At 37.5% G+C, this 24,872-nt stretch overlaps 1 protein-coding gene across 2 annotated transcripts in view; it reads right to left on the bottom strand.

Annotated features, from left to right (window-relative positions):
* Nucleotides 1–24,872, bottom strand: part of fibcd1b (fibrinogen C domain containing 1b) — a 240,568-nt gene that overhangs the window by 49,258 nt on the left and 166,438 nt on the right. For both annotated transcript variants that reach the window (XM_049475223.1, XM_022667860.2), the window contains one exon: nt 22,365–22,461. In XM_049475223.1, coding sequence (XP_049331180.1) covers nt 22,365–22,461 — 97 coding nt within the window. The remainder of the gene's footprint in view (nt 1–22,364; nt 22,462–24,872) is intronic.

Below are 24,872 nucleotides of genomic sequence, written 5' to 3'. Positions count from 1 at the left end.
GTGTGTGTGTGTGTGTGTGTATGAGGGTGTGCATGTGTTGAATGTATAAGAATATGCAACGTTATGGTATTCATGTCTGCTATGACTGCAGCCTCTGCCAAATTCACGGTCACCTTGTGGACGTGTATATCTCGCACAATAAAACGTGACCCGAAAGCATGTGAGGTTCTCTGAACTAAAATGAACTATAATACAAAAAAAAAAGTAAATGAATGAAATGTTTTTCTGGGGAGCTTTTGTTTACATTCCTGCCCTTTCTATCTAGTTTCCGCTTGTTCTCGTTTTTCTGCGCGTACTCAGGCTTCCTATCTCCTTACAACGAACGTTTTTCCAGGCCGTGTCCCAATTCACTAGCCGGGACAGTGGTAGTGTATCGGACCGCGACCCTGACGACACGGGTTCGATCCCGCATAAGGACCGATGTGTTTCTTTCTTTCTTTCCTTTCTTCTTGGGTTTACCTGCTTTGAACTTAACTGTTCTGCAATTGGGTTCAACAACCCTCTGGGCTGGAGAGCTACTAGTCTGTAGCACCCCATCCAGTTACACTTCATTTTAGCCCCCTTGTGGCTCGCCACGTAATGACTTGCAAAATACCTGGCCCACGACCAAACTTAATTGCAGACCCCTGCTGTAGACCCTGTAGACTCTTTTGACTACACTTGAGGATACTTCTTCTTAAGGTCTTGAATTTTTCGGATTGACTGACCTTCATTTCCGAAAATATTTTGTTTCTTTATTTAGTTGAGTAGTTCTTATATTGATCCTGCATGAGGAGCGATGTGTTTATTTATTATTGTTTTCCTTTTTTCTTGAGTTTACCTGCTTTGAATTTAACTGTTCTGCAATTATGTTCAACAACCCTCTGGGCTGTAGAGCTCCTATTGTGTTAAACGAACCAAAATACTCTGTGAAGCATTAGATGTTTTTTTTTTATCTGGGGTTAAGCTGTAAAATTGTGGTTTCTGAGGCTGGTAACTCTGATGAACTTATCCTGTGCAACAGATGAAACTCTTGGTCTTTCTTATACTAGGGCGGTCCTGATGAGAGCCAGTTTTATCATAAAGTGTTTGATGAGTAAATTAGTTGAGTAGTTCTTGCCATAATATGTATTGATGCATCCTTTCTTCTTGGGTTTACCTGCTTTGAACTTAACTGTTCTGCAATTAGGTTCAACAACCCTCTGGGCTGGAGAGCTACTAGTCTGTTGCACTCCATCCAATTACACTTCATTTTTGGCCCCCTTGTGGCTCGCCATGTAACGACTAACTTAATTGCTGTAGACCTGTAGACTCTGTAGACAAGCTCCGAAGGCTCTGTAATCATGTGATTAAATTAATGATCAGTCTAATGATCAGTTAGTGTGGAGTTTAGTGGCAGTTAGATTGGCTGATGCATCTCTCAGCTCAGTCTTCCTACCATATATAAATGAGAAAGTTATGAGGTGCTCACATAATGAGGTTTCTGCTATCTTAATGAGGGAGATGAGCAAGATTTGAGGTACCTCACACACACTCTTACACCGAGAGGAAAGCCCTGCAGGAGCAGCAACAGTTTAGCAGAGATGCGTCTCCGATTTCAATCGAGGTCAGAGCGGCGGGATCCGTCCCTCCACGCAGAGATTATTTTACCACAGAGCGCTCAGGCTTCGCACACAGTGCTTTTGTGTGCTTAATTATTGATCAAAAAAAGAGAGAAAGCTAACAGAGCTCAGGCAAGTTCACAAAGTCTTACAGCGAGACGGCGAGAGAGAGAAAGAGAGAGAGAGCGAGATAACAGATGTGCAGGAGACAGAAAGAAAAAGAGAGAGAAAGTGGCGAATTATTGATGAGGAGGGAAGTCGCTGATATTTTTCTCTGCCGCTCGTTGTGTCGAAATAAATCACGTTGAGTTCACATCTGTCTTTTCTTGTATGATGCCACATGATACATGGCAGGAGATGATAAACGCGATTGGGCTGGAGACGGCACCGACGTTGATGTATACACACGCCAAAACACACCAGAGATCAAAGCGAGTCGTGTGTTTGGAGTGTATCCTATGCATTTCATTACCTCGCCAATTCAAAATAAATTACCACTGTTTCTTAATTAAGCGAACAACTGTCAAGAGAATTCCACATCGTTCCTGTAGCAGAAAGACCTTTTCCAATGTTCCTAAATTTAACATACAGTATGCTAATGTTATGGAGTTTCATTCTACACTGTTTTAATTATTTTCTATCGGTATATTCATTAAGAATGTGAATTATTGATGAGGAGGGAAGTCGCTGATATTTTTCTCTGCCGCTCGTTGTGTCGAAATAAATCACGTTGAGTTCACATCTGTCTTTTCTTGTATGATGCCACATGATACATGGCAGGAGATGATAAACGCGATTGGGCTGGAGACGGCACCGACGTTGATGTATACACACGCCAAAACACACCAGAGATCAAAGCGAGTCGTGTGTTTGGAGTGTATCCTATGCATTTCATTACCTCGCCAATTCAAAATAAATTACCACTGTTTCTTAATTAAGCGAACAACTGTCAAGAGAATTCCACATCGTTCCTGTAGCAGAAAGACCTTTTCCAATGTTCCTAAATTTAACATACAGTATGCTAATGTTATGGAGTTTCATTCTACACTGTTTTAATTATTTTCTATCGGTATATTCATTAAGAATGTGTGATGCACAGCTGTTGTTTTCAGTTGATGTAAAATACAAAGTTAACAATTGTTCTATAGGCCTGATCTTGACACTCAACCACAACCAACAACAGCTATGGCAGCCATAAAAAGTACATAGCACAGAATTTAAAATACTTAAAATACATTTTAAACTCTGTACATACATTTTTTTTTTAAATATGCCTTTACTTCTGAACATATTGATTTTATACAGATTACTTTAATCTTTATGGGTCAAAATCAATATAACATGCCCTTTGTGTCCACAGTATAAATATTTTAATTTCACACAAACACTGGGGGCCCTGATCAGCAACATTTGACCCAGACATGAAGATCCAACATCTAACAGACAGGTTACTGTGGCCGTTTATAATCTGATCAGCAACATTTAACCCACATATGAAGATCAGACATCTAACACCCAGGTTACTGTGTCTGTTTATGATCCAATCAGCAACATTTAACCCAAATATGAAGTTCCAACATCTAACAGACAGGATACTGTGGCTGTTTATGAACTAATGAGCAACATTTAACCCACATTTAAAGATCCAACATCTAACAGCCAGGTTACTGTGGCTGTTTATCATCTAATCAGCAACATTTAAACCCAACATGAAGATCAAACACTTAGCAGTTTAGTTGCTGTGGCCATTTATGATCCAATCAGCAACATTTAACCCAAATTTAAAGATCTAACACCTAACAGCCAGGTTACTGTGGCTGTTTACGATCTGATCAACAACAATGAACCCAAACAAGAAGACTTAACTTCAAACAGGCAGGTTACCGTGGTCGTTTATGATCCAAACAGCAACATTCAATCCAAACATGAAGATCCAACACCCAACAACCAGGTTATTGTGGCCATTTATGATCCAATCAGCAACATTTAACCCAAACATGAAGATCCAACATCTAACATCTATGTTTCTGTGGCTGTTTATCATGCAATCAGCAACATTTAAGCCAAAGATAAAGATCTGACACCTAACAGCCAGGTTACTGTGGCCGTTTATGATCCAGTCAGCAACATTTAACCCAAACATGAAGATCTGACACCTAACAGCCAGGTTACTGTAGCCATTTATGATCCAACCCGCAACATTTAATCCAAACATGAAGATCCAACATCTAACATCTATGTTTCTGTGGCTGTTTATCATGCAATCAGCAACATTTAACCCAAACATGAAGATCTGACACCTAACAGCCAGGTTCCTCTAGCCTTTTATGATCCAATCAGCAACATTTAACCCAAACATAAAGATCCAACATCCAACAACCAGGTTACTGTAGCCATTTATGATCCAACCCGCAACATTTAATCCAAACATGAAGATCCAACATCCAACAACTAGGTTACTGTAGCCATTTATGATCCAACCCGCAACATTTAATCCAAACATGAAGATCTGACACTCTTACAGCCAGGTTACTGTGGCCGTTTATGAACTGATGAGCAAAATTTAATGTAAACATAAAGAATCTACACCTTAAATCTAAGCTGCTATGGCTGTTTATGATCAGACAGAAGAAATATTTAATCTTTCCATCACCAATACTTATAAATCATTGTTTTTGTATTATTTTGTAATATATAGATTCAAATACACGCAGATCAAATATTAAATTAGTTTACAGTGCATCACTTTACACATTACATAACTCAGACATTTTGTTCTTAGACAGAGAGAGAGAGAGAGAGAGAGAGAATATGAAAATAAATAAAGACAGAAATATCTGAAATATCCCCCGATGGCTCCATCATCAAACAGAGCAACATGAGCCACATAAGACATGCGGCAGCTGTGACAGCTGACAATTTCAGCTATAATACACAGATGATCTCAGCGGGGCATTCACGATACAATTCCACTGGAGCAACTTCTGCACTTTAGGGGACTTATTAAGCCCATTATAGAAAGAAAAGGACTGAAGCGGGGATCTGACATCAAAGAAAAAGCTTCACTTTAGGACCTTCCCACTGGCTAACATGACTTATCAAACAAAATGCCATAAAAAAAACACTGTTCTCTGTGCATCAGCGTGCATGTGTGTGGTACCAGAGAGGGTGAAGAGTAGATGAAGGAGGCAATATAATATACTTTAGAAGTTCTACTCGACACAAACACAAACAGAGCATCATCATTCAAAAATAAAAGTCAAACTCTGATCCCAGGTGGCATTAAGCTGTAACTGTCTAAACGGTGGCCATGTCTCGGTACTACAGAGTACCGAAAGGTCTAAAAAACAAATCAGTGCCTGTGTTTCATATTTTGCAGGAAACGTGCACAAATGTGGAGAGTGCGTGCAGTGAGGAAAAACAGACTGTATATGGCTGGACAGAGCATCGTCTCTCAAAAGTGAAGCCACCACAGGTCGGGCGCCCCCTGCTGTTCGGTTTTAGAAAGCTGTGTAACCCCACCCATCCCCATAGGTTTCAATGGAAAAACAGACAACTTTCAATCATGTTTTTTTCTAATAAACTATAATTCTACCTCCTTTATTTAAATGTAACAGCTAGTGTAACCTCTGATTATATTGTTAATTTTTTATATCCCCACAGAATTCGTTTTTTAAAACGTTATTCAGCTCTATTCAAAAAAGGTGTGGTTATTGTAAAAGGGCTGGTTATGGGCGGGACCACTCTGCAGCCTGTGACCTCGAGGCAGCCCTCAGGGGCGGTGTTATTTAAATGAGTAGGCTACTCTCCACAGTCTTTCTCCCTCCTCTGGTCTCTACTGCGCAGACTCAGGTATCAGGATCGCCAACATGGCGGAAGATTTTGGCTTCATTTTCATTAAATGAATGGGAACAGCGACACGGCGTCCATCTTTTTTTACAGTCTCTGGGTAAAAACAACTACAATGGCGTCCTGATGCACAGAAACGAAGGGCGCCCACTAGGGGTGTCACAATTTCGATATTCAATCGAAATCGATCAAAATTATGTCATGGTCTCGAGCCTCGAAGTCAAAAAGAGGATCGTCGATCCCTCCCTCTAAGCTACGCAATCACACGCGCTCTACGCAAACGGCGCAGCACACTGTAGCTTACCTTTCTCCAGAGCAGCCCTTTCTCCAGAGAATGTGGACATTCTCATCTTCTTAAAGAAAAACTTAAAAATATAAAAATAACAGTTGTTTTGTCTAGCCTCAAATATGTTAATAGTTTTTTATCTCAGATGTTAATAATATATCTTTATTAAAGAAAAAAAGTTGTCATTCTCAGGAACTGAAAAAGTCTTAAAGTCTTATTTTTCATGTTTAACTCTTATAGTAGGATAGAGTTCAGTTTGTTAAGGCTCTAATTGTTCTGTTATTTTGTACACGACTGTTCCTGTATTTTTTTTATTATTTATTTTGTTATGTTGCACATTGCTGTTCTAATAGTACACACTGCTGCTATCAAAAAAAAACTCTAGAGGCATTACATATATATCTTGATTAAATTATTTAAATTTGACCATTAGTGCCTAATGTGGTGTATTACAGATCACTTGTATCACTTTGCATCACTTATATCAAGCCCACCTTTTGAAATAATATATTGTAAATTTGATGAATCAAACCAATGACTGACCACAGACTAATCTAAAACTGGCATAGGCCTCTCTGCTGTAAAAAAAAAGAAAAAAGAAGAAAATCGAATCAAATGATGACCCTAAAATCGGAAATAAAATCGAATCGAGGATTTAGAGAATCGTGACACCTCTAGCGCCCACAGAAACGTGGTCGACGCGTGACTCCGCTGTGCTGAATCCTCTCAGGTGCTCGATTTGTCTCTCTCTCTCTCGCTCACTTGTCACGCTGTCTTCTAAAAAGGTCTGCCAGACCTAAACCTCACTATACTATTATTACTGTCCCCTAAATCTAATTTAATTTTGTCAATCTAATGCTAATATTTCTTAAAACATGTTTTATGCAAATTGAATAGATCTATATTTAGCAGATAAACATAAATGTATTGGCATAATACCTAAAGTCAGGTATGGGCTAATACTTCCCAGTATTGAGCTGTGGAGCAGAAAAAAAAGTTTTCCAGATTCCTCTGGAATGTTGAAGGTGCTCCATCAGGTACTGTTGGAATGAATTAGGGATGATCCTGTCCTCTCTAATGTTCTTCTCACTAAATGCAATCAAATCTGTTTCCAGTATAAAACTAAGAAACACTAGGAAACTATGAAACAATGAGCCAGTGTGCCATTATTTTGGTCCATATAGTGTATATCTGATGTCTGATGTGGGTCTGTGTGTGTGTGTGTGTGTGTGTGTGTGTGTGTGTGAGGGTCTCTTTAGTATGCGTGGCTGCTCTCCTTTGCTCTCCTTCTCTCTGTTTAATGAGCTGATGGGTTCTCTGGTCCATTAAAACCGAAAAGTAAAAAAAAAAACAAAATTCTGGCCACGATCCATTCCACCAGGTGCCCCTCTCTCTCCCTCCATGCTCACCTCTAATTGGTCCTGAATTATGATCTTTGACCTCCTCCGCATTCCTCCAAAATCCAAAGTAGAGAAATGGAAGATTTATTTATTACCTTCACTGACTTCAGCAATCTAACCAAACAAACTCACTTAAAATAAACATACCCTGCTTAAAAAAAGTATCTAATAGTAGGTAAGATTGTTCATTATTAGTGTTTTATTAGAATAAACCTTGAGGGTGTTAATTAGACCCTTTCCAGCAGAACCTTCCAGAGTGTTTGGAGCAAAGCGTAACATTAATCGCTAAATCGACAGTTTAATAAAGCACAGCCAAAAACTCATTTCACAACTAAAATACTCAAAATACTATATAACAAGCTCAATAGTGAATGATAAGAAAAAAAATCCAATTAATTTATGCATATACAGGGGTTGGACAGTGAAACTGAAACACCTGTCATTTTAGTATGGGAGCAGCCTGGTGGCCAATCTTCATTAATTGCACATTGCACCAATAAGAGCAGAGTGTGAAGGTTCAATTAGCAGGGTAAGAGCACAGTTTTGCTCAAAATATTGCAATGCACACAACATTATGGGTGACATACCAGAGTTCAAAAGAGGATTTTGTTGGTGCACGTCTTGCTGGAGCATCTGTGACCAAGACAGCAAGTCTTTGTGATGCATCAAGAGCCACGGTATCCAGGGTAATGTCAGCATGCCACCAAGAAGCACCAACCACATCCAACAGGATTAACTGTGGACGCTGTAAGAGGAAGCTGTCTAAAAGGGATGTTCGGGTGCTAACCCTGATTGTATCTAAAAAACATAAAACCACGGCTGCTCAAATCTCGGCAGAATTCAATGTGCACCTCAACTCTCCTGCTTCTACTAGAACTGTCTAGTAGATTAAAGTATACTAAGCTTTATTATGCTGTAGTGCACTAAAGAGTTCTTGTAGCCACATTATTAATCATTATATTTAAAGCGTGCTAAATTAGAACATCTTTTTTGTACTTATTATACTTAAATGGTCTAAAAGTAGTGCAAAAGTATTACTTAAATTGTGCTAAATGTACTTAACTGTACTAAAATGGAACTATTTTAAATATATTTAAGTAACATTTAAACATACTACTTCATGTACAGTAAAATTATAATACATTTAATGACTATTACAACTGTATCACTATTATACACCAGGTATATTAGACATGTACTAAGAATTAATGTTAAATATATGTGATCTATGTACATTACAGTACAAATGTGCTTCTTGTTAGTGTCTTTTGTAAGTAGCACACTTCTATATATATAATATACTTTGTTGGGTATAAAAAAATATTTTTATATACTGTATTACAATTTTTGGCATGTTAAAAATTTACTTTAAATGTTTAAAATTAGTAGTAGTTATTTAATTTACTTTCTAAAATATTACATGATACATTGTACTTTAAGTGAACTACTGTAACAGTTATTTTTAACACACTTTGCTAAAAAGGTACAAATGTTTGTTTGGAAATAAGTATTTTAGAAGTATATTGAATTACATTAAACTGTGTACTTTTATTCTAAATACACTATATTGTATTTTTTTAAATGTATGATCTAAGTTTACTTTACTTACTACAACATTTGATGAAAGCATAATGTTAATGTACTTTTAATTTATTTTAAGTAAGTACAAAAATCTGTAAGTATATTTACAGCCTACATAGACATTTCTTAATTTGTTTTAAGTACAATTAAGTTTAGATTTTATTTTAACACCAGGGCCTAAAGGAATAGTCAGGGACAGGTAAGGTCCGTAACAAAAGGAAAGCAGAGACAAGCAACATACCAGGCAAGTGGGCAGGAAAGGAGGTCATACATAGGATATCCAACATTGAGTAGAAGAACAAGGCAAAACAAGAATGCTAACAAATCAACAAAGGGCTAGACAAAAAGAGTGATCAAATACACAAAAAGGGTCAACAAACAAAAAGACAAAAGTAAAAAAAAAGTAAATGCAGGGTAGAAGAGCTGTAAAAATAGCTATCTATAGTGGCTATCTATACTAGGAAGACCAGGTGGGAGTAATTAGAAGGCTAGCGAGTTGGAACGCAGAAGCGCCACATGTACAGACATGTCCAGGAGGTTAGACACAGGTGAATTCTGGTTATTTGAGTCTTTTGTGAATGAATTAGAGTCCGTGGCAGGCAGACAGACAACAACAGGACTGTCAATAACGCTTATGCTGAACATGTTGCTTATTTAAAACACAGAGAGAAGGCCTTTCAGAATATAATATTCAGCATATGTCATATATATATACATGTGTGTACAGTGTGTAGTAATCTATCATATAAAGAAATAATAATACATATTATAAATATAGCAACACGGAAAAGAAAATAATTTATTGTTTGTTTTCTGTATTTTTCACATGTAAAATTTCACTGTCTGGAATGGCTGTATTTTTTATTTATATTGTTTACATACAATTGTTTATTTATGAGGCTAAGGGAAAGGCTGTGTGCTTTCATGCTACTGCATCATATTCTTTAAAATTCAGATCCAGGGTTCTGGACGGATGCCTTACTGCCTTTGGTATTTTAGTATCAGCACATTTTTTTTATATGAGATTTATATGCTGTTCAGAGCTGTGCAGTTTTTCAAGCACTCTACATACCTATTCAGAACTGTGTAGTTTGGAAAAAAAGCCAGACTATGGCATACAGAATACATGGTGAGTAGTTTTAATCCCCTCAATTAAATAAAACAAAATTAAAGAAACTGATTACTGGATTATTATAATTTTTTTTAAATATTGTAATATGAAACATATTTTTTTTTGTCAAATGGGAACAGATCCACACTTTTTTTTAGCAAATAATCAGTAAAAGGATAAGAAATAAGAGTAGATTTCATCGAGTCTGAGCTTACAGACAGAGGTTGACATAGAAACTAGTATAATAGCAGCTAGCACACTAGCACAAGCAAGCATATGTTAGCTTATGTTAACACAATTTAAATTTCAAATTCCTGATGTTTCTACTTAATTTGTATAAGCTAAGAACAGACAAACACTTTGTCCACAGCAGTACCTGTAGCACATTGAAATCAGCTTATTATACTCCAGCTTTTGTAATGATATATTCCACCTTAAATGGTGCACTATTCATCATTTATCATTTAAGGTAGAATCAGGGAAACTTTAAAAAAACGAAACTAAGGACTTACATTCAGTTTTAAGGCTTCTCTTGGGTGATGTCTTACACCCTGCGCACAAGGCGTGTCAAGATGCTTATTGCTATCTCACACCCCATCTATATTCACGCCGTGTACCTGTGTTGTTTGAATAGCAACAGTGCTTGTGAATATATCTACTTTAATGGGTGTGGTGGTCTGTAAGTGAGGTGTGTTCAGGTACATTTCTGCCATATTGCTATCTTGGCAATGGAAAACACAGGTGCGCCATTGTCTGAATACAAGCTAGACTATAGTCAACCATCAGACCTTCATTGATAGCTTGGGATCTATAGATCGCTAAGATAGGGCCACTGACTTTATATAAACTTATGTCATTTTTATGATTTTATACAAAAGCAAATATTTATTTTTTGGTTCCTGACCTTATTTAAGAGTGGTTAGTGCCAGTATTTCTCAGAATATTAATATTAATTTATATTACAATTTAAACATCATTACACCAATGTGGCTGGCTGTTAGCTAATGTACTTTTTTTATGAAGAATACCCGTAGCTGTCTATTATTAGTTATTGCTATTATTAGTGACCTACATTTGGCAAATATACTATTTTTGCTGTTTATAATTATTTACTACAGTAAAATAGAATAATTAAACAATTAAATAGAGTACCGAAATCTCCAGGTCTCTTTGTAGCTTTTTTATATTGGTTATTGCCAACATTCCTGGCCTATTTTGATGTGAACGGATTTTGCTGCCTACAACTGTTTTAAAGTAAAAAAAAGAAAAAAATATATAAAAATGACTAAAAATAGAAGATTCACAGACATCAAAAGTCTAAAATTATGACAATTAAAAAGAGGCACAAAAAACAAGACAATTTCTATTAGAATGAAGGAAACAAGTGTAAGAAAACTAAAAAGAATACAAAGGTCACATGATGATTAGTTATTCACCATGAAAAGTTTTATTTTACCGAATACGAGCACGTCTCTGTCTCTGTTTCCCAGTCAGCTTCTAACATGCAGAGCTGTCGCGACAAAGCACCAGGCCTAGATACAAAAATACACTTTCAGTCCCCTAAACCACACTTTTCTTCACAAAACAAGCACACACACACACGTACACGTACACACACACACGCCTCAACCTAGATCAAAGTTCTTAAAATCCTGAGTCAGAGACATTGAGCATCACATCAAATTATACATCAAATTTACACAAAGGACACAACTAGCGTGTTTTTAGTGCATTGTTGAGCCAAATGTTACAAACTAATCATGAGATTTTTTTTTTTGGTCAGACCTGAACTGTGTCACTGTCCTTGGTTTGGTTGTTATCTTACTATTTTGTTTTTTAGTTTTTGACCTTGCCTGTTTCTGACCACACTATTGGATTATCCTTTTCTAATAAAGCGTCTTGATTTTATCTGTGCTTGTCTCATCCCTGCCTGGCCCTGACACTGATTGATTTTATAAATTAACTAAATAAACCACTTGAATTCAGTGTTTAGGAGATGCATACCAACACTTATGTCCATATGGTATATTGTCGCTGTCCAAAAAACAAGAAAAACATGTATCTCAGTTTTTGTAGATTTTTAGTTTAATTGCATAATTTGTATAGACAAACTGTCTCTTACACTGTGACAACATTTGTTAAGGAATGGACCAATACAAACTCTTTAAAATAACCTGAAATAAAGCCTTTTTTTACTTTTCTTGACTCCCATTGTAAGTTTAGAAGTATTTTTTCTCTCCTGTATGCTGTTGCTGTTTTTGAGATACTTGTTTTTCATTGGACAGTGATGATATGTGATTAATATTATTTAACATAAAGCTGTGTGGATTGACCCTGTGTACTGTATGTGATGAGAACAGAGATAAATATCCGTTTTTTTGTTACTCAGGTCTGAATCAGTTGATCGTAAGTTTGTTTATTTGGAGTGTTTCTTCCTCTATTTGGTTTGGTTTGGTTTCACACAGGCACAAACCTAAACGCACCAAAATGCGCACCAATAAAAAACACATGAACCACTGGTTCAGTGGTCTTTCTGATATGACTCTAATCCTATAATTCTCCAGCCAGCCCCGACCTTAACGATGCACAAGAAATTACACAAAAAATCTCTTATGCAGGCAAGGGCAACTTGTACTAATATCCTAATACCGTAATTATTATGAGATTTTGGCCCTTTGAGGCCCCCTTACACTGACAGTGGGTCAAGGGTAAAGAGAGGAAATGAGATGGGTTTTTGTCAAGAGGATTGGAATAGGAGCTTTATTCAAATCTCTGCGGTGGTCAGCGGTCAGCATGTGTGTGTGTGTGTGTGTTTATGGGTGAAAGACAGTGGGAAAGCAGGAGAACAAGGTTCATGCTGTGACTATGTTGTTGCTGTGGTTTTTCACATAGCCTGCAGGGAGAGAACGGAACATTATGATGCTACGTGACGGGAATGGCTATTCTGTACTGCACTCAGACACACACACACACACACACACTTACACACACACACACACACACACACGCGCGCGAGTACAGTACATGACAGCTGGAGGGGTGTATTATGTGATGAGTAAACAAGTTCTGTATGAACAGTATGTTCTGACTCAAAGGGCCATATCTATTAAATTACTTGTAAAGTGTTTTAACCCCTAAAACTCCATATTTATTATTGATACTGTGCTCTATATTTATGATTCCATTTCAACCCGACTGTACAAGTAAAGAACAAAGAACTGTTGAAAGGTTTGAAGTAGTGTTGTGTTAGCATCCTTTTAATAACTATTATTATTTTTATAAATAATTTTTATTACTTTAGTTTTTTTAAGCATAATTTTTCAGTTCCATTTTTGACCTATATTCTATAACTGTACGTACCACTATTTATACCAGCCGTTTTCTCATGGTCATTGAGGCGTGACCCACCTTTATAGAATACAACTCAAACAAATCTTTTTTTTTTTTTTTAAATAGCCTTCAGAAACCCATTTATGTCGTATCCTCGCCCAGTTCCTTGCCTTTTCTGACCTTTTTTGTGTCTACCTTCCTCCTCCTTGTCTGTGCTTTCCTGCATGTGGCCCTGTGTGTTCCTCTGCGTCTCTGCCCCAGCCCTGTGTTCCCCTCATGACTATCTGTAGCTCCGCCCCCTTGTTACCTCTCCCCAGGTGTTTCCTGTCTACTTCCATGTATATATAGTTCCCTTGTCGGTTCTTTTGAGTGTTTAATGTCAGTCAGGTTGCGTGTTTCTTTGTTTTTTTTTCGGTCTAAAGTGTACTCTTTGTTTCCTTTTTGGTCAGTTTTGGTTTGTTGCTTACGTATCTGTTTTCTTTGTTTATTAATAAATATAACTTGCTATTGCGTCCGCCTCCACGTCTCCCTGCAGCAACTGACAGTTTAAACATACATATGCATGCAAAGTGAATTTGAGAGCATTTTTTTTTTTTTTTTTTTTTTTTTACAAATTATCCACAAACCACTCAGAACATGTCCACGACCCACTTTTGGGTCCCGAACCACCAGTTAAGAATTCCTGACTTATAACATGCCAAAGGTCATGTACAGCAGTATGTAAATGTTTTATAAAGCTTAGGAATCATACTTTTCACTTGCATACATTGTGAGGTGTTATCTTGTGAATGAGACTGAATGCTAACCAGTGTGATTATAGTAAGGCAATGTGAATTTAGGTGAAATAGGGTTTCAAGGTTAAAGGATTTTTTTACTTTTTATGGTTATGTATTAACTTGCCCCCCTAATTCCTATATTGGGCATTGTGTAATGTACAGATTTAAAATGCATTATGTTTTGTTTAAAAATCATACTACTGTCACATACAATGTAATGAAACAGTAGTAGTACACAAAGTATAATTGTTAATACAGGTAATACATTATAATGCGTGTTTTATTCAAAACCAATGTCCCACAATCTCACAATGTACTATAAACAATCATTGAATCATCAAATAACAAAACAATTAATCGGCATAGTTATTGATTAAGTGTTCCACAGAATTTTCACATAATTTCAGCACTTAAAGACAAACATCACTGAAGACTAACAGACATTAAACTGCAGCTGGATTTTGTTAGTACTTGACAGATAACAATACAATTATAAACAAGTCCATATCCACATGTAATTTATCTGCTATCCAATTGATTACTTTAAAAATCTGCCTTCCAGTGTTTTATATGCAGAATAGATTATAGCCTCTCTGGCTGTCATTATCGGCTACCCCTCCATGTGTGCATACATTACGAAATTATGGCGAACATCTGCTCAGGAACATTAACACGAGAGCCTGCAGAAAGAGCTTTGAGAAAGCTTTTTGAGATTGCTCATCAACGTAATGTCTGCTTAACACTTTTGTAATATCCTGTTTAGGACAACACACAGTCCTCACAGATTACATATTCAAAACAGACGGCACACGACAGCCAATCTGCAGCTCAATCTGTGCGACCTGCGTACACGTGATTGGGCACCCTTGATCATTTTCATGATTTTCCTTTATAAGTTGTTGGTTGTTCGGATCAGCAATTTCAGTTAAATATAGCAGATGATCACAGTAATATTTGAATAATGAAATGAAGTTTATATGATTTACAGAAAGCGTGCGATTTTTCTAAACAAAATTAGGCAGGTGCATAAATTTGGACATCCCAACTGAAAAATTACATCAATATTTAGTAGATCCTCCTTTTGCAGATGACATGTCTCTCCAAACCATCACTGATTGTAGAAACTTCACTCTAGACCTCAAGCAGCTTGCACTGTGTGTCTCTCCACTCTTCCTCCAGACTCTTCTACATTGATTTCCAAACGAAATGTAAAATTTACTCATGGTCAGCGATGGTTTGAAGAGACATGTCATCTGCTGGTGTTGATCCACTGTGTTCTATCAAGTCTAAAGTCAGTGCAGAGCTTTCCCAGGAAATCTTACAGCACTTCCTGCTTCCCTCTGCTGACATCTTTTATGGAGATGTGGATTTCATTTTCCAGCAGGACTTGGCACACTGTCCACACTGTCAAAAGTACCAACTGGCCATATATAATATTCTAATTTTCTGAGAGACTGATTTTTGGGTTTTCATTGTCTGTAAGCCACAATCAACAACAATAAAATAAGTAAACACTTACGGGGGTTGGACAATGAAACTGAAACACCTGTCATTTTAGTGTGGGAGGTTTTTTATGGATAAATTGGAGCAGCCTGGTGGCCAATCTTCATTAATTGCACATTATTGCACCAGTAAGAGCAGAGTGTGAAGGTTGAATTAGCAGGGTAAGAGCACAGTTTTGCTCAAAATATATTGCAATGCATACAACATTATGGGTGAAACACCGGAGTTCAAAAGAGGACAAATTATTGGTGCACGTCTTGCCGGCGCATCTGTGACCAAGACAGCAAGTCTTTGTGATGTATCAAGAGCCACGGTATCCAGAGTAATGTCAGCATTCCACCAAGAATGAAGAACCACATCCAACAGGATTAACTGTGGATGCTGTAAGAGGAAGCTGTCTGAAAGAGATGTTCGGGTGCTAACCCGGATTGTATCCAAAAAAACATAAAACCACAGCTGACCAAATCACGGCAGAATTCAATGTGCACCTCAACTCTCCTGTTTCCACCAGAACTGTCCGTCAGGACAATAAATGATTGTGGTCTAAAACCAGTTGTTTCAGTTTCATTGCCCAACCCCTGTAAATTGAACTGAAATACTGAAATAAAGTAACTTTTCAATGGTGTTCTAGTTTTTGGAGATACATTAGTATAGGGAGACACAGACCATGAAATTGATGGTAATAGAATGTAGAAACTTTTTTTTTGTCTGTTCATTAAATTGCAGTGTGAAACCAAAACTAACCGAACACATGAAACTTGGTTCAGACTCTGGTCCAGACCTAGTCATCATCTAGCTCTACAATGAACAATGGGGAGTTTCAACTGAGCCTTACCAATGATAACAGTAAAAGTTGACTTGTATTGTGTGACTCTACACCCATCAAAGTGTAGATACAGTGTAGATATGTTTGAGATGTATTGTAGTTTCTGCAGTGCCTGGCATCTGGACATTAGCATTCTCAACACAGTTCCGCACATCCTTAGAGGCACATTCTCTTTGTTATATTCCAGAAGCAGATAAGCTCTAATTCTAATATAATAAAAATAATGTAAATGTAAATGGAAGCACCGGCCTACATTTTCCTGTTGGATTTGTAATCCCTCTGATAGCTCTGAGAACTCCAGATGGATTTTCTGTGATCAGTTAGGGAACTATCATGCCCTATTTCATACTTGAAAATACCTCCCAAGTAAGACCTGGTCTGTAGGGGCCTGTTGATGAATGGGACAGACAGTGGCTGACAAATAGTGCATGGAAAGCAGATGGGGCAGCGTGTGTAATTGTCAGGGGTGTAAAAACATGTTCAATTAAGACACTCAGATAAAAAATTCAAACAGAAATAAATTCATTAGAACATGTAGAAATGACTACGATTTCGTGCACACCACATATGAATTTGCAGAAGGCAAAAAAGTTACATTTATTCACTTAAATAATAACTAACTTAGTGTTAGTATATGAATATTGGTATTTTTTGTTTTATACAATCGTCAAATAAATAGTTTGAGGGCGCTAAGTGGTCCAGAGGTCTAAAGCACTGCCACTATAATTGGTTCGAATCATGGTCATGCAGCTTGCCACCAGCTGCCGAAGCCCTGAGACAGCACAATTGGCCTTGCTCTCTCTCTGGGTGGGTACATGGTGCTCTTTTTTCCCCTCATCATTCCAAAGGGTGATGTCGATCAGCACAAGACATCTGTGAGCTGATGTATTGGAACCGAGTCGCTGCGCTTTCCCCCGAGCGCGCTGACTATCCGGCAATGCAGCAGCAGTTCTAAAAAACAGTGCCTTTGTAGGTGGTTGAGTGTTAATAATCAACTATCTAAGTTCTTCTAAGTTTTTGATGTTATTGAGCTGTAACTTGTTGTTTTGGCACAGAGTGACTGCTTGGGCGACCTGTTCACGATAATGATGTTCTTTGTTGTTGGTGATGAGTCCCATTATTGTTGTATCATCTGCATATTTGAGGATGGAGACTGAGCTGTGGGTGGATATGAGGGTATTTGTATAGAGTGAGAAGAGCTACGGTAAAAGAGCTGGTCAATACTGATCAGTATTTAGATCCATAGGGCTACTAGATCAGACCAATCAGTTAGCATAGACTGGAAAGAATATTTTGGTATAGTATTTGGACACGGCCTTACTTCTGCTTTAAAAAATGAAAAAAGACCAGCCCTTGCATTGCAAAAATATATGTAAATATATGTAAATTGAGACATAAATGTTTAAACTAAGCAAAAAAATCTGCCAATGGGGCGAGCAAAGCTTAAATCAAAGCAAAAATCCTTTATTTTGTGGCTTAAATTTGTACACAAGATTCAACATAACTTGACTAGTAATCTTTTGTGCTTATTTTGAGTCTAAATTACCTAAAGAAACGTGAAAATTCTAAGCGAGACTGAATAAGATCATATTCCTAAAATATGTAAAACAAGCTTACACTTATGATGCTTAGTAAGACCAAAAAAGGGTAACACTTTCTATGAATGTCATCTCTATTAGACTGTATAACCACATTCATGACATATTATAATGCATTCATAAGGCATTATCAACATGGCTATAAATATTTATAAAAATGCATAGCCCATTATAGCCATGTTTATTATGCATTATAACTTGTGATCATAATACATTATAAGCTGTGTTTATAATATATATGTTAAAATAATTTATATCTATCATTAATAATCTAATTCCACAATGCCACAAGTCTGGCACTTTACTTAGAGTGCACAAAGAACTGTTATAATACATTATAATTGACTATAATTAATATTATATTTAAGACAAGAATAATTTATGAGTGTTTAATATATATATATATATATATAGAATTATTTAGGGTGTGTTTAAAAGTTGGAAGCTTTTTTAGTCATGATACAGTCTGTAAGCTGGGACTGAGTTTCTTGGTATTGATGTATAACATGTTATAAACACAGTTGTTAATGCATCATAATCACAGTTCATGATGCATAATAAACATGGCTATGATGAATTATACGTTTTTATAAATATGTATAGACATGTTTATAATGCCTTAAGAATGCATAATATATATATATATATATATATATATATATATATATATATATATATATATATATATATATATATATATATATATATATGTATAATGTGTTATGAGTATGTTTATAGAGTCTTATAGAGATGACATTCATAGAAAGTGTTACCAAAATAAGATTTATTGCCTTAAAACTAGTTCATTTCACTTGCTAAGAATAATGGTTTTGCAGTGTGCCCAAGTCCTTTGCGCTTGAAGAGTCTCAACTACTTTTTAGAAATAGTTCACAATGCAGAAAGCATGGCAAAACTCCAAGTACAAAAACATTGTCATATCATGTTCATTAAAGTACTTATTATTTTGCATGCTTGGTAACAGTAGCCTGTTAAAGAGACTAGGTCTAAATGGCTGATGTGGTGGAAATAACAGGGTAGGTGTTTGTAATAAAGTGGACAGGGAGTGAAATTTGTTTTGATCTGAGTTTATTCCAGTGCTCATCATAAACTCTGATCGCTGCTGCCCTTTGAGTGCTATTGGTGAACGTGTTGTTCTCTTTCCTCCCTGTATTCTCTCTCTCTCTCTCTCTCTTTCTCTCTGTCTCTCTTTCTCTCTCTCTTCCGATCAGACTCCCTTATTTTCTGGCACCCTGAACTCCATTTATCCTGAAATGCACTGAAAAGGCTGTCATCTCTGCTCATCCCCCCCTACACACACACACTCATACACACACACACTCATACACACACACAAAACTCATAATCACCCCATTTAAAGCTCTCCGCAGTGTCCTTCAGTAGGAGAAGGATGTCCTAAACAAAACTGCATGTACCAGGCCAGCAGCTCGTCAGGCAGAGGCTATCAAATCTGGTATTAGCAGCAGAAGATTGAACTTTAACCTTTAAACTTTACAAGTATACATTACATGCATACTTTCATGCTTGGTTTAAGAACTTTCCTGGAACGTTATTTCTGTAATGTTACAGAATAGAATAACCTTTCTGGAACATTTAAAAAATGTTGCTACATGTTCTTATAACATTGTCTTTAGTGCTATACAGTAAGTATATCTTTTAGCTCTAAGTGCTCCGGAGATCCGGTATAATGCTGCTTTAGTCTAGTGGAGGAGTGGGGGGGTTATGGAGTCACGTCAATGTCAAAAGGCGGGGGCGCCAAAAAACAGGTGAAAAAAATTAACCAGCGTGTTTTTTTAAATAATTTTATTTCAATTTTTTTCCATTTTTTCCCCAATTTATACGGCCAATTACCCAACCCACTCATTAGGACTCCCCTAGGACACACCAGGAGGGTGAAGACTAGCACATGCTTCCTCTGATACATGTGAAGTCAGTAGCCAGTGCGCTCGGAGGCAAGCGCAGTGACTCGGTTCCAATACATCAGCTCACAGACGCCCTGTGCTGCGGACATCACCCTAGGAGTAATGTGGGGAGAGAGCGCCATATACTGTACCCACCCGGAGGGAGCAGGGCCAATTTTGCTCCTTCTGAGCGCCGGCAGCTTGATGGCGAAGCTGCATGAGCGGGGGTTCGAACCTGCGACCTCCCGCTCATATTGGCAGCGCTTTAGACCACTGGACCACTTGGCGGGACCACCACCATGTTTTAACACGCATCCAGCACAAAAGCTTTGCGCGAGCAAAAACAAAAATCGCAGGTAATGGTAATGTGCATGGCGCGAGGAGAACTGTAAATTTGAGCGGAAAATAAACTCGAAAAAGAGGAGAAAAATGAAGCTCATGAGCAATATTCTGTCCAGCGTGCAAACAATTCCCCCTTTTTTTGCTTGTGAGCTTCACATTTGTGCTCGCAAGAAGTTAATTTACACGCGCAAAATGTTAAAACACGCTGGTTAATTTTTTTCCACCTGTTTTTTTTTGCGCCCCCGACTTTTGACATTATTAATGTGACGCCATAGGGGGAGAGAAACGATAGGATTCTGGCTCTTGCTCATAAATATTCACACATGCAAACATATTGCCTCTGATTGGCTAACAGCACTGTGACGCAGCAAGATGGCCAACAGTTAGAAACGCTTTAAAATAAAGAAATTTTTACACTAATAACAGTTTTTGCAATGTCATGTGTTACTTTACAATATGTGTAATGCCCTGCTAAGAGCAGTTCAGCTACTGACCTAGTCTTAGAGTTTCTGTAAAACGTGAAATCCACCGGAGATCCTATGTAAACCTATGTAAATCCAGAGAGGTGGGTAGTCCGGGCCCAGAAAGTAAAGTGTATTATAACTATAATTATTATATTATTATTATTATTATTATTATAACTAGCGCAACCAGAACTACTGTATCTATCTCAATTGTAATATGCTGGTGGTGTTCCACAGACAAATTCCAACTATTTGTTTTTGGGTTGAATTCACGGGTTGATGTAGACACGGGTGCTTTTCCCGATCCACTTGTTTTTCTCAGGCTTTTCTTTTACTAGCTACTGCAGAGAATGGAGTTCGAGCAAGTGTTTCAGTTTCATGTGCAGCATCTGTATACTGTATTCACAAAGGACAAGAAAAAAGTGGATTTTAACAGAAGGACACCTTTAAAGCTGCTAATCTTTTACTGAGGGAACTGAAGGCATTTACACCTTCTCCGATCCTCTTCTCAGGTATAACCTTGGTGTAATCCTTTCTCCTCCTCTTACTGTAATTCATGTATCGCACTGATCCTACACCCACAGTGACTCTGATACAACTTTTTGTGGCTTGGGCATTAGATGTTAGGTAGCCGAAAAAAAAATAAAAGATCCAGCTGCTCAATTAAAGCTGTGCTGCTGGAGCAGATGGGGGAATAGAAACAGCAGTATAAAAGATCAGCTGGGGACAGCTTTTAAAGACATGCACGCTGCTGAGACACCCACACTGGCTGGTGACTCCACTGGGTATCCCGTTGGGCATAATCATCAGTGAGAAAAAAAAACGGAAAGAGGTGAATCGCAGACACAGAGGTGTCTGGGAGTTGCATGATCAAGACTGTACCACCTACACCAAAACCAATACTTCACACAGCACGTCTGTAAACAGCAGTGCGCCTCAACAGTCACAGTCAGAGCTCTGAAACAGGAAAAATCAGACGATGGAGAAACAGTGTCATCAGTGGACACAGTGGGTTGCCACCAGCAAGCAAATCTGGCCATTAGTTTGTGGGTGTTTTGTGGGGGGGGGCGGTGTGAGACCTTTGCCAGGTCAGAAGGGAGTTTAAAGGAAAAAGAGTGTGGTTATCTTGCGCTAGTCAGAAGTCTAAAGCCTCACTGTTTGGATGTTGTTTTTACTTTAACTTTAACTTTGATCCATTTTCCAAAAACCTTGTTTTGTTTAGAAGATTCTTTGAATAAACTTATTTTACTGTTTCAAACCAAATACAACATCAGGTTTTTATTTGACTAAATCCTTCAAAGTAGGCCATCTTAGAGCAGTTCCCAAAAATGCACTTTCAGCTGATTAATTTTTTTTTTTAAATAAAATTATAAAAAGCACTTCACACAAGCATTTTGTAGGCTACTCGTTTTCTCTGATTTCCAAAGTTATATTGTAAAAAATAACAAAACATTTGGGAGGAGGAACATGCCTGAAGCCTTCTTTTCTTTTTATCTAATGTCCTGTAAATACGATCTCTACCTTGTTCACATGTCTATGACCAGTCTTTGCAACCCTCCATTGCCCCATCATCTCCTTCATAACTCTATAATATCTTTCCTTCTGACTCCATTTCTGACTTTCAGAGAGTAGGGAATGGATTCCTACTACAAACACAGGCAGAATGAAACTTCTACAAGTTCTCTTACGTCTCTCTCTTCAGCTCCCCTCCCAAATCATCACATTCTGATGGCACGAGTCCAAAATAGCAAAAACCAACAAGGCAAAAAAACAAGAAAAAAAAAAACCCAGAAACTTACCCAGCCAGTGTTCTCCAGTTATCTTGCCAAATCCTTCTCGGTAAGAGTCCCACTCCCTGAAGAAGTTCACAGAGCCGTCCTCACGACGCTGAATTACCTGAAACAAAATAAGAAAAGGTCAGATTTGACGAGTGACCAGGCAGCACAATTAACGAGGAATGCATCCATCAGGGCTCTGGTTCACAGAAGCAGTTCCTGTACAAGATCGTAGAGTTTAAACTGAAGGTGCCTCGTTTTAGCTGGAGACAATGGCTGAACTTTAGTTTGTCAATTGGTGACACAGATAGACAGACAGACAGACAGACAGACAGACAGACAGACAGACAGACAGACAGACAAGCAGACATAACTGCACTGCAAAAAATCCACTAATAAAATCTATTTAAATTGAGACATAAATGTTCAAATTAAGCAAAGCAATCTGCCAATGGGGTAAGCAAAATTTTCTTATAAAGTATTCTTAAAATAAGCTATGACAAAGCCTCAAAATGAGTGAAGTAAGACTCAAATCAAGCAAAAATATTTCATTTTCTAGCTTAAATTTCTACATAAGTATAAAATTACTTAAAATAAGGTAAAAAGTCTAAGTATGACTGAATAAGATAATAATTCCTAAAACAATCTTACATTGACAATGCTTAGTAAGACTAAAAATTCTTATCAGAGCAAAAAATAAGATGTATTGCTTTGAAACTAGATCATTTCAATTGCTAAGATTTTGTTTTTTTGCAGTGTGATATTTTAAGTGTCATGAGAACAGAAACGTTCCATAGTAGTGCTAAATAATTTGGTAATGACCTAAAGGATATACATGTGGGCCTAGTGCATTGAATGCATTTGTCACTTCACATGTTGTTATTATTATTATTATTATTGCAAGAAGCAGCCACTCACCACCATTATCACCCACTGCACTGTCTACTGTGCGTAGTAATACCTCCATAACTAATACAGGGACATTCTCAAGCAAATCCTCAAGCTAAGGTGAAAATGATTTATTCATGTACTGCCGTCACATGACCTGTGGCATGTTATTGTCAATTAACAACCAAATGACTTCAACAGAAGAGAATACGCCTTCTAGTGTGGTTCAGTCAGAGTCCTGACCTCAACCCAGGGGAGATGCTGTGGCATCATGACCTCAAGAGAGAGATTGTGATGAGGAATGCTCTAAAAAGCAGACTGTGTTTGTCTGTTGTTGGGACTTAGATGAAGATCAGAACACATTTAATGACCACATACTTTTTCTTGAAACTGTAGACAGACAGACAGACAGACAGATAGATAGATAGATAGATAGATAGATAGATAGATAGATAGATAGATAGATAGATAGATAGATAGATAGATAGATAGATAGATAGATAGATAGATAGATAGGTAGGTAGATAGATAGATAGGTAGGTAGATAGATAGAACAAACTTTCACTGAGAGACTGCTGTGAGAAATTGCTGTCCATTATTCACAACAAATCTGCAAACTTCTGAAGTTGGTGAGAGAGCAATTCAAACTTTAACAAACACTTGGAACAAAAGTAGGAGGGGACTGATGTAAAAGCATGAAAGAGAAGATACATATATTTTTACATAAAGAAGAGTTTTACATAATCTTAAGAATACTCTTAAGAACAGGGTACTTACTGTTTCAAATGGTTTAGGAAACCTCCACTGTTCATAATTGTTTTCAAGAAGTCCATTTTTATGTTGTTTTTCACAAATGTTCATATGGTTAAGTACAAGGTATAGTTGAAGCTTCAGTAAGATGCAGTGCCCAGAGAGCAGTTAAGGCCACCACTGCCTAGGTAGCAATCACCTAGCAACACCATAGCAACAACCTGAGCTACAAGCATAACAACCATCTAGTAACCAGCATCACCATATCAACCACCTACAAACACCCTAGCAACCACCTAGCAACCACTTAGCCACACCTTAGTTGCCACATGGGATATCATAATGACCAGTGGGAACCACGTCCATCTGATATACAACCATCCTGCACACTTTTTTTTAGTTCTAATTCTTCTCTCAAACAGTAGCATACACCCTCAACTCCAACTGATGGTCCAAAAATTTGCTCAAAAGTTTTCTACGTTGTTGTTTCACTGGGTGCTCAGAATTGGTTCTAGAATGGCCTAATTTAGACCTAACAGTCTTACTCTGAAGGTTCTTTGTGGAACCAGAAATGGTTCTTCTCTGTTCTCTCTGTTCCAAAGAATCCATTCTGACACCTTCTTTATTTTTCTGTGTGCTTCCATGAGATCCACGCTGGAACTCGTCTCTTCTACCAATTGTCAATCCGCTCACACGCTGGTGATTTGATCTATTTTTCATGATCAAAATGCCCTGAATTCTGAAGCCTATTACAAATTCAAGGAAAGAAAACAGTGAAACACAGTTCAAAACACAGGCAGACATTCAATTTTGATGCCTTTAACTCTTGGCAAAATCCAAGTCAGCTTCAACATGGGTTGTGGTGTTCAGATCTAATCGGGTTTTTGCCCGGCG

This window comes from Astyanax mexicanus, chromosome 1 (genome assembly GCF_023375975.1).
Source record: "Astyanax mexicanus isolate ESR-SI-001 chromosome 1, AstMex3_surface, whole genome shotgun sequence".
Classification (NCBI taxonomy): Eukaryota; Metazoa; Chordata; class Actinopteri; order Characiformes; family Acestrorhamphidae; genus Astyanax; species Astyanax mexicanus.
Note: the sequence above shows the minus strand (reverse complement) of the source record. Positions and strands in the feature narration are given on the sequence as shown.